The sequence below is a fragment of the Gekko japonicus genome, unplaced genomic scaffold (genome assembly GCF_001447785.1).
Source record: "Gekko japonicus isolate JY-2015 unplaced genomic scaffold, Gekko_japonicus_V1.1 scaffold3059, whole genome shotgun sequence".
Lineage (NCBI taxonomy): Eukaryota > Metazoa > Chordata > Lepidosauria > Squamata > Gekkonidae > Gekko > Gekko japonicus.
The window spans coordinates 24,874-40,127 of record NW_015176541.1 but is presented as its reverse complement, the minus strand read 5'-3'; the positions used below and the strand labels follow the sequence as shown (position 1 = coordinate 40,127).

At 43.9% G+C, this 15,254-nt stretch overlaps 1 protein-coding gene across 1 annotated transcript in view; it reads left to right on the top strand.

The window, feature by feature from the left end:
* LOC107124067 (cytochrome P450 2C14-like) overlaps positions 1-15,254 on the top strand; it is a 39,745-nt gene that overhangs the window by 11,076 nt on the left and 13,415 nt on the right. Inside the window, exons 2-3 of the mRNA XM_015427454.1 lie at positions 2,056-2,218; positions 7,025-7,174. Of these exons, the coding sequence (XP_015282940.1) occupies positions 2,056-2,218; positions 7,025-7,174 (313 nt within the window). The remainder of the gene's footprint in view (positions 1-2,055; positions 2,219-7,024; positions 7,175-15,254) is intronic.

Here is a 15,254-nt window from a genome sequence, read left to right as displayed (position 1 = left end):
CTCCAAGGCGAGTGAGACCTCGTCCCTCCCCTCCCAGCCACCCAGCCAATGGCAGCCCAGTTTCGCTGAGGGAGCCAGTCATCGCAGCCAGCATCTTCTGAGTGGCAATTCTTCCGGCCATACACTAACGGGGCGCATTTTAGAACTTTGGCACCCACTACTCAATTATAATAAGGGAGAGACTAGCAAATTGTCGCAGGCTTTCACGGCCGGAGTTCATTAGTTGCTGTAGATTTTCCGGGTTGTGTGGCTGTGGTCTTGGCATTGTAGGCCCTGACGTTTTGCCAATAGCTGTGACTGGCATCCTCAGAGGCAGGGCTATGTTTGGGCAGGAACGCACAGTAACGGAGTTCCGGCTGGCTCCCAAGTTGGCCACGCCCAGCAGGAACTCATTAGCATAACAGGCCACACCCAACAGCAGAAACACATTAGGATTGGCTACATTAGGGGTGTGTGGCCTAACATGCAAAGGAGTTCCTGCTACAAAAAAAGCCCTGGGTTTTGACAACAAACAAGGTAAACAGAATAAGAAGCCAAAGGTGGATGTGGCTGGATGAGCACACTTCTGGTAACATGGGGGTGCGGCCTAATGTGCTAATGAGCTGTGCTGTCAGGGGTGTGGCCCAATATGCTAATAAGTTCCTGCTGTTGGGCGTGGCCTATTATGCTAATGAGTTCCTGCTGGGCTTTTTCTACAAAAAGAGCCCTGCAGTCAGAGGTATAACACAGAAAGATGGAGTACTCTCTGTGTCAAGGTGAGAAGAAAAATGGTAGGCAGGTAATTTATATCTACTCCAGAAGGTGGGGTAGGGCTGAGTCATTATCTTGTAGGAGTTCCCCTGGGGAGAGTACTCCATCTTTCTGTGTTATACCTCTGAGGATGCCAGTCACAGCTATTGGCGAAATATCAGGTTCTACAATGCCAATGCCAAGACCATGGCCACACAACCTGGAAAATCTACAGCAACTGCCCAGCAAATTACTGATGAAACTAGCCAAAAACAACAATCAGATTCAGATCTCCATAAGGCAGAATCTACAGTATCTTTGACATTGTATGATTTACTGGACTGGACTGCCCTCCGCCGTAAGATAAAATCTAAATTACTTTCTTGTATATTATTACAAGAGGAGCTGCGGTGGCTCAAGTGGTTAAGACGCTGAACTGTAGGCTGTGGAAGGTCAGTAGTTCAGCAGTTCAAGACCCAGGTGCCGCATGACATAGTGAGCTCCCGTCTCTAGTTCCAGCTCCTGCCAACCTAGCAGTTCGAAAGCAAGAAATTGCAAGTAGATAAATAGGTACCACTTCGGTGGGAAGGGAACAGCGTTCCATGTGACTTGGTGTTTAGTCATGCCGGCCACATGACCACGGAAACGTCTTCGGACAGCGCTGGCTCTTCGGCTTTGAAATGGAGATGAGCACCGCAACCCTAGAGTCGGATTCGACTGGCTTTCAAGCAAGGGAACCTTGACCTTTACCTATATTATTACAATAAGAAATGTCTTCTGGTGGTAATGAGCTGCATATATGATCATCAAAACCCTGAGTGTAAATACTTTAGATCTCTGTACCACATAGACCTCCACCGTCTTGGACACACTATTTTAAAAGTAGTGCCGGGGGAATGCCAGCAGTTGGCAAGCGGCTCTTCCTCTATGCGCACATAAGGCAGTAAACTGTCCCTGTGGTGACTGGGCACCAGGCAGTGGGAGACATAGAGGCCAGGCCTCAGAACTTGGAAGGTAAGCTGGGAGTCCTGACCCTCCCCACGGGCAATTCCTACAAAGGGCAGGTGGTGGGGCACGTTACCGGAGAGAGAGAGAGTAAAGCCTCTCCAAGTGCTGGAAAAACCTTGGAGGGCAGGGCTGAATACGGCCTGCAGGCCAAACCAGGCCCGTTCCGCCACACCAATGAAGTTTTATTCAAGGCGTAAGCTTTCATTTGCACGTACACTTCTTCAGATACATTGAAATGGAAGTCGCCAGTCCATAAATATACATAGAGAGTGAGCTGCTTCAGAAAGTAACATTTATCTATGTCTACCCAAACTGCAGCTGGCAAAGGACTATGGAAACATTTATACTCTATCTACAATATCTGTGCCTCTGGTGATACTGTCTGGATTTCAAGCCATAAAAGAAGGGCTAATTGAGCACTCAGAAGTATTCTCTGGGAGACCGGTCACCCCGTTCTATAAAGCTGTAGCACACGAAAAGGGTAAGTTCCCATTAAAAACATTTTGTTTGTATTCCAGAGAAGAAATAAAGGAACGTTAAAGAAAAGTTTTTTTGTTTTTGTTTTTGTTTTGTTTTTTAAAAGGAAAGCCATGAACGTTTCAGCCACTTGGAGATTTCTCTATGTAGTAGATAGTATCCCATCACTCAATATGTGGAAGGTATAGTTCTAGTGCATTCCTCGGCATCGGTGTAGGGGGGGGGTGTTACCTGCGTGCGGGATCAGCTTGGAGGTCACATGACCTGTGTAGGGCGAAACCACATGGGTTGGGGAGGGCTCAAGTGAGGAGATACAAGAGGCTGAAAGCCATCCTCCTTTCTGTTCCATATGCGCAGCTCTGCTGAGGGGAGAGGAACATTTCACATCAGAAGAGCCCTGCTGGACCAGACCAGTGGTCCACCTAGTCCAACATCCTGTCTCAAACAACAGCCAGCCAATTCCTCTGGAGGGCCAACAATAGGGCACAGAGGCCGAGGACTTCCCCTGATGTAGCCTAGACGTACTGGGATTCAGACGTTTAGTGCCTCTGAACATGGAGGTTCCCTTTAGTCACTATGGTTAGGAGCTACTGATAGACCTGTCCTTCATGAATCTAATTTCCTTTTAAAGCTGTCCAGTTCCTGTGGCCATGACTACATCCTCTGGCAACGAATTCCACATTTTAATTACTTGCTGTGTAAAGAAGTATTTCCCTTTTGTCCATCCCGAAGCTACTACCCATCAGCTGCATTGGATACCCTTGAGCTCTAGTGTTTGAGGAGAGGAAGAAAAATTTCTCTTTGTTAACTCTCTCCATCCCATACATAAGTTTATAAGCCTCTATTGTTGTCCCCCCTTAGTCAACTCTTTTGTAAACCAAAAAGTTCCAGACTCGTCAGGCTTTCTTCATAGGGAATGTGCTCCAACCCCCAAATCATCTTGGTTGCACTCCTGCGTACTTTCTCCAGCTCTGCAGTGTCCTTTTTGGGATACGGTGATCAGAACTGTACACAGTATTCCAAATGAGGCCGCAGCACAGATCTATATGGATGCATTATAATATTGGCCATTTTATTTCCAATCCCTTTCCGAATAATCCCTAACATAGAGTTTCCCTGGGTCCACTGGGTCCACGCTTCCACTGAACCAGCAACCACGATCCCAGGCTCTTCTTCACGCTCAGTCTCAGCAAGTTGAGGCCCTATTGGCTTATACTTGGCAGTTGGGGTTGTCCCAATGTGCATTGCCTTGCACAGACCAAGATTGAGCTTCATTTGCCACATCGTTGCCCAATCAGCCTGGAGCTCTTCACAGTCAGCCTTGGTTTTCACCATCCTGAATAATTTCATCTCATCTGCCAACTTGGCCACTACACTACTTACCCCTGGTTCCAGGTCATTCATGAACCCCCTTGTCCCTCTTCGCTCCAGCCTGTGGACCCTCACAGCTGTTAAATATTGGAACTAGGGCATCCTGAAGTTAATCAATGGCTACTAGCCAAGACAGAGCTGCGGTGGCTCAAGTGGTTAAGACGCTGAACTGCAGCCTGTGGAAGGTCGGTAGTTCAGCAGTTCGAGACCCGAGGTGCCATGTGACGGAGTGAGCTCCCGTCTCTAGTTCCAGCTCCTGCCAACCTAGCAGTTCGAAAGCAAGACATTGCAAGTAGATAAATAGGTACCACTTCGGTGGGAAGGGAACAGCGTTCCGTGCACCTCGGCGTCTAGTCATGCTGGCCACATGACCACGGAAACGTCTTCGGACAGCGCTGGCTCTTCGGCTTTGAAACGGAGATGAGCACCGCAACCCTAGAATCAGACTTGACTGGCTTTCGAGCAAGGGAACCTTTACCTTTACCTTACTAGCCAAGGTGACTGAAGGGGGCCGATATCTTCAAAGGCAGCAAGCCTCTGAATCCCAGTGCCAGGAGACAGCAGCAGGGGAGGGACTTGAACTCTATGCCTTGTTTGTGTGACCCCCTCCAGGCCACTGTGTGAACCAGTATGCGGGGCTGATCTAGCAGGGCTTTTCTTATGTTCCTCTGTGTGGATCCTGAAACAATCTGTGAGACAGATTTATAGGGATCAAAGAGAGCTGCAGCGATGGATTGGAGTGTCGGGAAAACTGTGTGCCCTCTGCACAGGAATGGTATCATTCTGCCCACTGAGCTTTTGAATTTGAATTTTAAAAAAGAGACTTTAGACCAGGGGTGTCAAACATGTGGCCCAGGAGGCCAGATCAGGCCTCTGGAGGGCTTCTATCAGGCCCGTAGTGGAACTGGCTGTCTTCTGCTTCTTCTTCCAGTTCTGCTGCTGCTGCGTCATTGTAGGTTTGCAGCTTACAGATACACACACGAACAGCATACTCAGGATTGCAACAGAACAGACATTTTGATGCAGTAATTCAGAGCAAGAGATGTCAGTGATCGGACACTGTTAAATAAACAAAACATTGCAAGAGTGCTAATGCTTTAAGCATGTTTTTATTTTAAGTTAAAAAAAAACCCTTTGTGTTTGTGTCCTTTATAAAGTTTATATCACCGCTACCTGCCATTACATTTTATGACACACATGGCTCGGCCTGACAAGGTTTCATTTATGTCAGATCCGGCCCTCATTACAAATGAGTGACACCCCTGCTTTAGACTTTTGTGATGCAGGGAAGGTCTATGGTCTTGAGAAGCACTTAAAGGAAAGAAAGTTGCTCCGGACCTGAAAGGCAGAAAGAGCTGTTCTGTGAATGCATGTGAAACTCCTGTTTAGATCACTGATCTCTCAAGGTCAATAGTGTATACTCTGACAGGCAGCAGCTGTCCAGGATTTCAAATAGCCATCTTTCACATCAGTTAAGAGATGCCAGGGTTAGAAAGAGGGTGTGCAGAAACCCCCCAACATGGTTTCTGCCAGCCTCCTCTTCTGCACACCCTCTTTCTATCCCTGGCATCATCAGCTGAAATGCACCAGGTAGTAGGGGAATAAATGAAGGAGAAGCAAGAACAGTAGAGAATTGTGTTTAACCCCTGTTGATTTATGTCCTGTTGGTTCATAGTGTGTGCTTACTCCTACACTGTGTGTGTGCTCCATAACTGTGTAAATAGTTAAATACATTCTTTAATTTGGGCTAATAATCTATGTTGTGCTCTGACCACATAGTCTCCCCCACTCTGCACAATACCAAAGGGAGGGGTAGTCCAGGGAAGTAACTTTCCAGGGATCCCTCAAAGATTGGGGATTCCATCTCGAAATAGGGAGATTAAGCCAGAGGGGTCTCACTGTCCCTCTAAAAAGGCAGTGACAATTCCGTGAGTGGTGACAGTGAATTTAAGGAGTGAGATATGCCCATGGAATGAGGGTGGAAGGCAAACAGCTGAGTTGTAAACTGGAGCCCATTTCACCATGGTAGGCAACCAAGCTTGGTTCAGACAAAGGAAGGAAACCCTTTGTAGGCTTTTGTGAGGAACTCATTGGGGCCAGTCCTGACTAGGGTTGCCAGCTCCAGGTAGGGAGATTCCTGGAGATTTTCTGGTAGAGTCTATGGAAGCCAGGGTTTGGGCAGGGGAGAGGCCTCAGCTGAACAGAATGCCATACAGCTCACCTTCCAAAGCAGTTATTTTCTCCGGGGGGGAGAGATCTGTTGTTTGGAGTTCAGTTGTGATACCTGGTGATCCTCAGGTTCCACCTGGAGGTTGGCTGCCCTAGGCGTAGCAGTCAGTGCTTCAGAGCAGGGTCTGCTAGATCCAGGTTCTTGCTGTAGAAGCTGAGTGGGTGATTTTGGACCAGTCACAGACTTTCAGCCTAACCTACCTCATAGGGTTGTTGTGCAAGTCAAAAAGGGGAGAGGAGAATGGTGTAAGCTGCTTTGGTCCCCATTGCAGAGAAAGGGGAAATAAAGGTAGGTTGATGATTGACTGGGAAGGAGATAGGGTTGCCAACTCCAGGTGGGAAATTCTTGGAGATTTGAGGGATGGAACCTGGAGAGGTTTGAGGAGGGGTGGGACCTCAGACAGGTATGATGCCATAGACTCCACCCTCCAAACCAGCCATTTCCTTCTGGGTAACAATTGTTGCCAATCTCCAGGTGAGGGGTGGAGATCATGAAAATTACAACTGCTCTTCAGGTAGCAGAGATCAGTTCCTCTGGAGAAAATGGTGGACTCTGTGTCATTATAACCTGCTGAGGTCACCACAGCACATTGATGCTGAGTGCCCAAGGCCTTGGCACTCTCCCAGAGCCTCTTTCTAGAGCTCATTGTATTTATTTCCACAACGGGCCTTATTCCTAGTGAGTACATAATGTACACACAAGTGACGTTGTATGGCCAGAAGACTGGCTCTCAGCTGAAAGTTGAGACAGAACCCTAATACTACCTCTTGACTGAGGGTCGGGGTTCTGCCCCCTCGCCTGCAACCTCTTGCTGTACCCCAGGAATGAAGTGAGAAGTGTCCTATTCCCCTGGGAGGAAGGGTCACAAGAGCTGGTGTTCTAACACCTCTCCCAGGGCTTTCTAAAGCTGGATGTACACAAACTGCCACCTCTCAGCTGTTTTCTCAGCTGACAAATAGCATTCTGAGATTTCCCACCCTACATTCCTCCCAATGTTCATGTCCCAGATACTGAAACACATGCCACAGCCCCGTGTATCAGACAGAGAATGAGTCTTCATCAGAATCACAATTCTTACACAACTGGTAGCTCTGGAACGCTTAGACATGAAAGACATGAGAGTTCACAGTTTCTAGGCTGACAACTTAAATCATTGTTAACGTGAATTTCTACAAGGTATGACGTCTCATTGGTTTTTGATGGCCTCAGGTATCGTATTCTCAAATGGTCACACCTGGAAGCAGCAGAGGAAGTTTGGAATATCTATCATGCGGAAGCTGGGCATGGGAAAGAAAGGTGTGCAGAGCCAAATAGAAGATGAGGCCCACGAACTTGTGGAGACTTTTGCACGTGCAAAGGGTATGTTTTACTGGGGCTGGGGTGTCGTGTCCTGCTCTGCAGAAATCTTTTGTGAAAATTGTCTTCAGATACATTACTTCTTGGGTGTGTAAATTAGCTTAGTGCTGCCTTTTCAGGGTGCTTCAAACTGTTTGAATATAAGAACATAAGAGAAGCCATGTTGGATCAGGCAAGTGTCCCATCCAAAATGACACTCTGTGTCACGCAGTGGCCAAAACCCAGGTGTCATCAGGAGATCCACCAGCAGAGCCAGAACTCCAGCAGCCCTCCCACTGTTGCCCCCCCAGCACCAAGTTTTTAAGTTAGTTTTTTAAGGTATCTCAGGTCAGTTTCTTTTTGCTGCACTATGGCAACAGTTCTGGAATTCTTCTTTGGAGGTTTTCCATGTTCAGACACCCAGACTATTCAGTACGGCCTGACTCCCTCAAGCCACAAAAGGGCTTGTCTGGTTCTTGCATGGATGGCTGTGCATCCAAAGGACAAACTGCGGTCTGCCAAGGTAGCTCTGCTAGCACCATCCGAAAGCAGGACCATGGGACAACGCTCGCCAAATACACACACAAATATATCAAGATGGGTAGCCATGTTAGTCTGTCTGTAGCAGTAGAAAAGAGCAAGAGTCCAGGAGCACCTTAAAGACTAACACAATTTGAGGCAGGGTAGGAACGTGCGTGAGTCACTGCTCACTTCTGAAGAAGGGAGCAGTGACACACAAAAGTTCATACCCTGCCACGAATTGTATTAGTCTATAAGGTGCTACTGGACTCTTGTTTTTTTTTCTATACGTGAATATGTTAGCACTTCTTCCTTGAAGTTCCCTGTGACAGAAAAGCCCTTCCTTGATGCACTTTTGACACCATAAGGCTCCAATGCTAAGAACACTTTCCTGGGAGTACACCTCATTAAATAAAATGGGCTGTACTTCAATGTAGACCTAATAAGGATTGCTCCTTAAGTAACCTGTAAATCCAGTCTGCATCGATGGGCAAACTGGCCAGCAGCAAATCTGACACCCAGCAGAGCATGTTTACAAAAAAAAAAAAAAATGCCGGGAACTTTGGACTTCAAAGTAATTACTTACTATTCCTTTAATCTGGATATAATTTGCTTGACGCTTTTGTCAAACATAAATGATGATCCTTCAAAAGCATTCACACTCTCTTTGTCTTAAAGGTAAACCATGAATGACTTTTTAATACTGTAAGGAATCTAAATTGGATGTTGTTGTTGCTGTTGTTCAGTCGCACAGTCGAGTCCGACTCTTCGCGACCCCATGGACCATGTCACGCCAGGCCCTCCTGTCTTCCGTCATCCTCCGGAGTTTGCTTAATTTTATGTTCATTGCATCGATAACATTGTCTAACCTTTTCATCCTTTGCCGTCCCCGTCTTCTTTGACCTTCAATCTTTCTCAGCATCAGGGTCTTCTCCAGGGAGTGCTCCCTTCTTATTTGGTGGCCAAAGTATTTGAGCTTCAGCTTCAGTCTCTGGCCTTCCAGGGAACAGTTAGGGTTAATTACTCTTAGGATTGACTGACTTGATCTCCTCGCAGTCCAAGAGACTCTCAAGAGTCTTCTCCAGCACCATAATTCAAAAGAATCTATTCTTCGGCGCTCAGCCTTCCTTATGGTCCAACTCTCGCAGCCATACATTACTACTGGGAATACTATGGCTTTGACCATATGGACTTTTGTTGGCAGGGTGATGACTCTACTTATTATACTGTCTAGGTTTGCCATCGCTTTCCTCCCAAGAAGCAGGCGCCTTTTATTTCATGGCTGCAGTCACTGTCTGCAGTGATCTTGGATCCCAGGAACGTGAAGTCTGTCACTGCTACCACGACATCCCGTTCTACTTGCCAAGGAGTGTTCTGGATAGGGTTTTTGTTGTTGTTCAGTCGCACAGTAGAGTCCGACTCTCCGTGACCCCGTGGACCAGATCACGCCAGGCCTTCCTATCTTCCGCCGTCCTCTGAAGTTCGCTCAATTTCATGTTCGTTGCATCTATGACACTGTCTAACCATCTCATCCTTTGCCGTCCCCGTCTTCTTTGACCTTCAATCTTTCCCAGCATCAGGGTCTTCTCCAGTGAGTGCTCCCTTCTCATTTGGTGGCCAAAGTATTTGAGCTTCAGTTTCATTATCTGGCCTTCCAGGGAACAGTCAGGGTTGATTTCTTTTAGGATTGACTGATTTGATCTTCTTGCAGTCCAAGGGGCTCTCAAGAGTCTTCTCCAGCACCACAGTTCAAAAGAATCTATTCTTCAGCGTTCGGCCTTCCTTATAGTCCAACTCTCGCAGGCATACATGACTACTGGGAATACCATTGCTTTGACCATGCAGACTTCTGTTGGCAGGGTGATGTCTCTACTTTTTATCATGCTGTTTAGGTTCGCCATCGCTTTCCTCCCAAGGAGCAGACGTCTTTTAATTTCATGGCTGCTGTCACAGTCTGCGGTGATCTGGGATCCCAGGAACGTGAAGTCTGTCACTACTTCCACGACTTCCCTTTCTATTTGCCAAGTAGTGATGGGGTCCAGATGCCATGATCTTAGTTTTTTTGATGTTGAGTTTCAAGCCAACATTTGTGCTCTCCTCTTTTACCCTGAGCAAGAGGCTCTTTAGGTCCTCTTCCCTTTCTGCCATTAGAGTGATACCATCTGAATATCTGAGGTTGTTGATGTTCTTCCCAACAATCTTAATTTCGGCTTGTGATTCATCCAGGCCGGCATGTACTCTGCATATAAATTAAATAAGCAAGGTGACAACATACATCCCTGTTGTACTCCTTTTCCGATGCTAAACCAATCAGTTGTTCCATATCGAGTTCTAACTGTCACTTCTTGACCCTTATACCGGTTTCTCAAGAGACATGTGAGGTGGTCTGGTACTCCCATCTCTTTAAGGACTTGCCGTAGTTTGTTGTGATCCACACAATCAAAGCCTTTAGTCAATGAAGCAGAAGTAGATGTTTTTCTGGTACACTCTTGCTTTCTCCATAATCCAGCGAATGTTGGAAATTTGGTCTCTAGTTCCTCTACCTCTTCAAAACCCATCTTGTACTTCTGGCAGTTCTCTATCCACATACTGCCGAAGCCTAGCTTGTAGGATCTTGAGCATGACCTTGCTCGGTGTGAAATGAGTGCAATTGTGCGATAGTTTGAACATTCCTTGGCATTGCCCTTCTTTGGGATTGGAGTGTAAACTGACCTTTTCCAATCCTGTGGCCATTGTTGCGTTTTCCAAATTTGCTGGCAAATTGAGTGCAGCACTTTAACAGCATCATCTTTTAAGACTTTGAATAGCTCGGGATATCATCACCTCTACTAGCTTCGTTGCTGGTAATGCTTTCTAAGGTCTATTTGACTTCTCATTCCAGGATGTCTGGCTCAAGGTCAGTGTTTACACCGTCGTGGTTGTCAAGGACATTGAGGTCCTTCTTGTATAGTTCTTCTGTGTATTCTTGCCATCTTTTCCTAATCTCTTCTGCTTCTGTTAGGTCCCTACCATTTTTGTCCTTTATCATGGCCAGCTTTTCATGGAATGTTCCCTTGATTTCTCCAGTTTTCTTGAAGAGATCTCTACTTCCCATTCTATTGTTTTCCTCTATTACTTTGCATTGTTCATTCAGGAAAGCCTCCTTATCTCTCCTTGATATTCTCTGGAAAACTGCATTCAGTTGGGTAAATCTTTCCTTTTCACCTTTGCCTTTCGCTTTCCTTCTTTCCTCTTCTATTTGTAAAGCCTCATCAGACAGCCGCTTTGCTTTCTTGCATTTCTTTTTCTTTGGGATGGTGGTGATTGCTGCCTCCTGTACAATGTCACGAACCTCTGTCCATAGTTCTTCAGGCACTCTGTCTATCAAATCTAGTCCTGTAAACCTATTCTTCACCTCCACTGTATATTCATCAGGGATGTGATCTAGGTCAAACCTGAATGACCTAGTGGTTTTCCCAACTTTCTTCAATTTAATTCTGAATTTTGCAATGAGTAGCTCATGATCTGAGCCACAGTCAGCTCCAAGTCTTGTTTTTACTGACTGTATAGAGCTTCTCCATCTTTGACTGCAAATGGTATAATCAATCTGATTTCAGTGTTGCCCATCTGGTAATGTCCATGTGTAGAGTCGCCTCTTAGGGTGCTGGAAGAGGGTTTCGCTATGACCAGCGTGTTCTCTTGACAAAATTCTGTTAGCCTTTGTCCTACTTCATTTTGTTCTCCAAGGCCAAACTTGTCCGTTATTCCTGTTACCTTTTGACTTCCTACTTAAGCATTCCAGTCCCCTATGATGAGGAGGACACCTTTTTTTGATGTTAGTTCTATGAGGTGTTGTAAGTGTTGTAGAACCAGTCTACTTCAGCCTCTTCTGTGTCAGTGGTTGGGGCATAGACTTGGATGACTGTGATGTTGAATAGTTTGCCTTGGATTCAGACTGAGATCATTCTGTCGTTTTGGAGACTGTATCCCATTACTGCCTTTCGCACTCTCTTGTTGACTATAAAGGCCACACCATTTTTCCTGCAGGATTCTTGGCCACAGTAGTAGATATAATGGTCTTCTGAGTTAAATTTGCCCATTCCTGTCCACTTTAGTTCACCGATTCCTAAGATGTCAATGTTCAGTCTTGCCATCTCATTTTTGACCACGTAAAGCTTACCTTGATTCATAGATCTTACATTCCAGGTTCCTATGCAGTATTGTTCTTTGCAGCATCAGACTTTCCTTTCACCATCAGACACATCCACAACTAAGCGTCCTTTCGGCTTTGGCCCAGCCGCTTCACTCTTTCTGGGGTTGTTACTTGTACTTGTACTTGCCCTCTGTTCTTTCCCAGTAGCATACTGGACATCTTCTGACCTGAGGGGCTCATCTTCCAGCGTCATATCTTTTAGCCTTTTAGCCTTTTGTTTGGTGTAGTGTTTACGTGTGCGGACTCTAATCTGGGAGAACCCGGTTTGATTCCCCACTCCTCCACTTGCACCTGCTGATGTGACCTTGGGTCAGTCACAAGCTCTGGCACAGCTGTCCTTGAAAAAGAGCAGTTTGTGTCAGAGTTCTCTCAGCCCCACCCACCTCACAGGGTGTCTGTTGTGGGGAGGCGAAGGGAAAGGAGTTTGTAAGCCGCTCTGAGACTCCAAGTGAAGGGCGGGGTATAAATTCAATCTCTTCTTCTTCTTCTTTGTTACTGTCCATGGGGTTTTCTTGGCAAAGATACAGGAGTGGATTGCCATTTCCTTCTCCAGTGGATCACACTTGGTCTGAGTTCTCTGCTGTGGCCTGTCCATCCTGGGTGGCCCTCCATGGCATAGCCCACAGCCTCATCGAAGCCTTCTCGCCATGTCAAGGCAGTGAGCCACTGTTTAAATGGTACATCTGCTGTCAAAATGGGAATTGTATGGAACAAGAATAACATTCTAGGTAAAATATTAATTTTAATCATAGATATTCTACCCAAAAGTGACAGTTGTACATTACCCCATCTCAACATATTTTTTTTAAATTACATTCCAGGTTTTGACATATTTGTTTTTAAATAACATACAACTCATATTTGTAAAGATAATACCCAAATATTTTACCTTCTTTTCTATTTTGCCTTCTTTTCTATTTTAAGACTTTTTTTATCAATTTCATTTGATCTTGTATTTTCTTTTTCTTTTTTTGTTATCGTCTTGGTCTTCTGTTTATTAACTTTAAAGCCCACCACTGCTCTAAATTCTTTCAATTTGGTCATTAAGGTTTGATTCCCTTTAGAGGATTTTCTAAGACCAACATCAAATTGTCTGCAAAAGCTCTCAATTTACAAGATTCTCCTTTAACCTGTACACCTTCAATTCTTTCTTCGTAGTCTTACATCCTATTCAATATTTCAAGAACCAGAAAAAACAAAAGTAGTGACAATGGGCAACCTTGTCTTGTTCCTCTCTGTATGTTGCATGGTTTAGCCAAATCTCCATTGACAATTATTTTTGCACTTTGCAATGTATAAACCAACTCAACCCATTTTATAAAATGTTCTCCAAAGTCCATATCTTCCAAGACTCTAAATAAGAAGGTCCCATTCAAAGTATCAAAAGCCTTCTCTGCATCTAAAAAAATCAAGGCAGCTTGTTTTTCATTATGTTTTTCCATATATTCCGAGATACTTAATACAGTCCTGAGATTGTCTCTCAACTGTCTCTTGGGTAGAAAGCCACTCTGATCGTCATGTATAAATTCCTGAAGAATTATTTTAAGTGTTTTAGCTAATATCATTGTAAACAATTTATAGTCATTATTCAACAAGGAAATCAGTCTATAATTACTTGGAAACATCAAGTTCTGTCCTTTTTTAGGTATCACTGCTATGTTAGCCTCTTTCCAGGTCTCCAGTATCCTCCCTTTTTGTAAAACAGAAATAATTGTCTTTTGTAAAGGTTGTAAAAGTTCATCCTCAAAAGACTTGTAATAATTATTCAGAAGGCCATCTGGTCCTGAGGCCTTACCCAATTTTTTTAAATGACTTCCACCATTTCTCTTATTGCTATAAATCCATTCATAATCTGTCATAGCTGTTTTGTGATCTTGGGTAAATTTTATTTTTTAATATAGTCATCTATTTTTTCCAATGAAATATCATTACTCTTATAAAAATCTGAATAGTACTGGAAAAAACTTTGTTTATGGCCACAATATCAGTTCACACTTTACCTCGTATTTTCAGTATCATTTTCTTTTCTCTTTCTTTTCATAATTTATATGCCAACCATATCCCTAGTTTATTTGCAAATTCAAAATTCTTTTGTTTCATATAATTCAATTTTGTTCCCATTCCTCTTATTATTAATATAGATAATTGTTGTAGCATCTTAATTTGTTGAAAAACAAGTTTGTTCCCTAGTAATTTCCTTAACTCTTCTTCTTTTCTTTTTCTCTCATCCAAAGTCTTTTGTACCTTCTCTTGGTTCTTTCTCTTAAGTTGGGTGTTATATTGTATCAAATGACCTCTGATAAAAGCTTTACTTGCATCCCAAACCACTCTCATATCTGTACCCTTAATCATATATCACAAGGTATAGATAGGGGCTCTGGGGCAAGTGATGCTCTGTCTTCTTGGTGCTTGGGGAGGTCAACAGTCTAATGTCCTGGTCCCACTGGTGGGCCTCCTGATGGCACCTGGTATTTCTGGCCACTGTGTGACACAGAGTGTTGGACTGGATGGGCCTTTGGCCTGATCCAACATTGGCATCTCTTATGTTCTAATGTTCTTATGTTATATTAATTTCAAATAATTCTTTCAATTTCTTTTTCCAGTCTTTAACAATTGATTCATTCTGTAACAAAACATCATTCAATCTCCATCTAAAAGTTTTGGGTTTCCATTTGTAGACTATAGTCACAGGGTTATGATCTGAAAATGCTTTTGGTAGGATCTCTACTTTAAGATTTTTAGTAGCAATATCTTTTTAATGTCAAAATCATATCTATCCTTGAAAAGGATCTATGTCTTTCTGAGAAATGTGTATATTCTCTGGAATTAACATTTTTCTGTCTCCATAGATGAACCAACCCCAAATTGTCCATCAAATCAAAACATATTTTGGTGATTTACCTTGAGAAATTTTTACATTTTTCTCAGCAGCCCTGTCCATTTGTGGGGAGACCACACCATTCCAATCTCCCACCAAATATCAACTTTAATATGGTAGGTTTGTTAAACTCTCCATCAGATTTTTAAAAAACACTGTTTTATTTTCATTTGGGGCACATAATCCCACCACCATAGTCTTCACCCCCTGGAAGTTTATTTCAGTGCCCACAAACCTACCATGGTCATCACTCAATACCAATTCTGGTTTTAGATGAGATTTTATACACAATACAACTCCATTTTGCTTTTTAGTATCTGCTGATATAAATTCTTTACTCAGGGTTTTGTAAGTCAAATATTTTATATATAATATTTTTCCTTATGTGAATCTCTTGTAAACAAATAATATCTTGTTTTAATTTTTTCAAATAATGAAATATGTTTTCCTCTTTTGGATTTAATCCATTAATATTCCATGATAAAACATTTGTAATCCATATTGTAATCAGAATT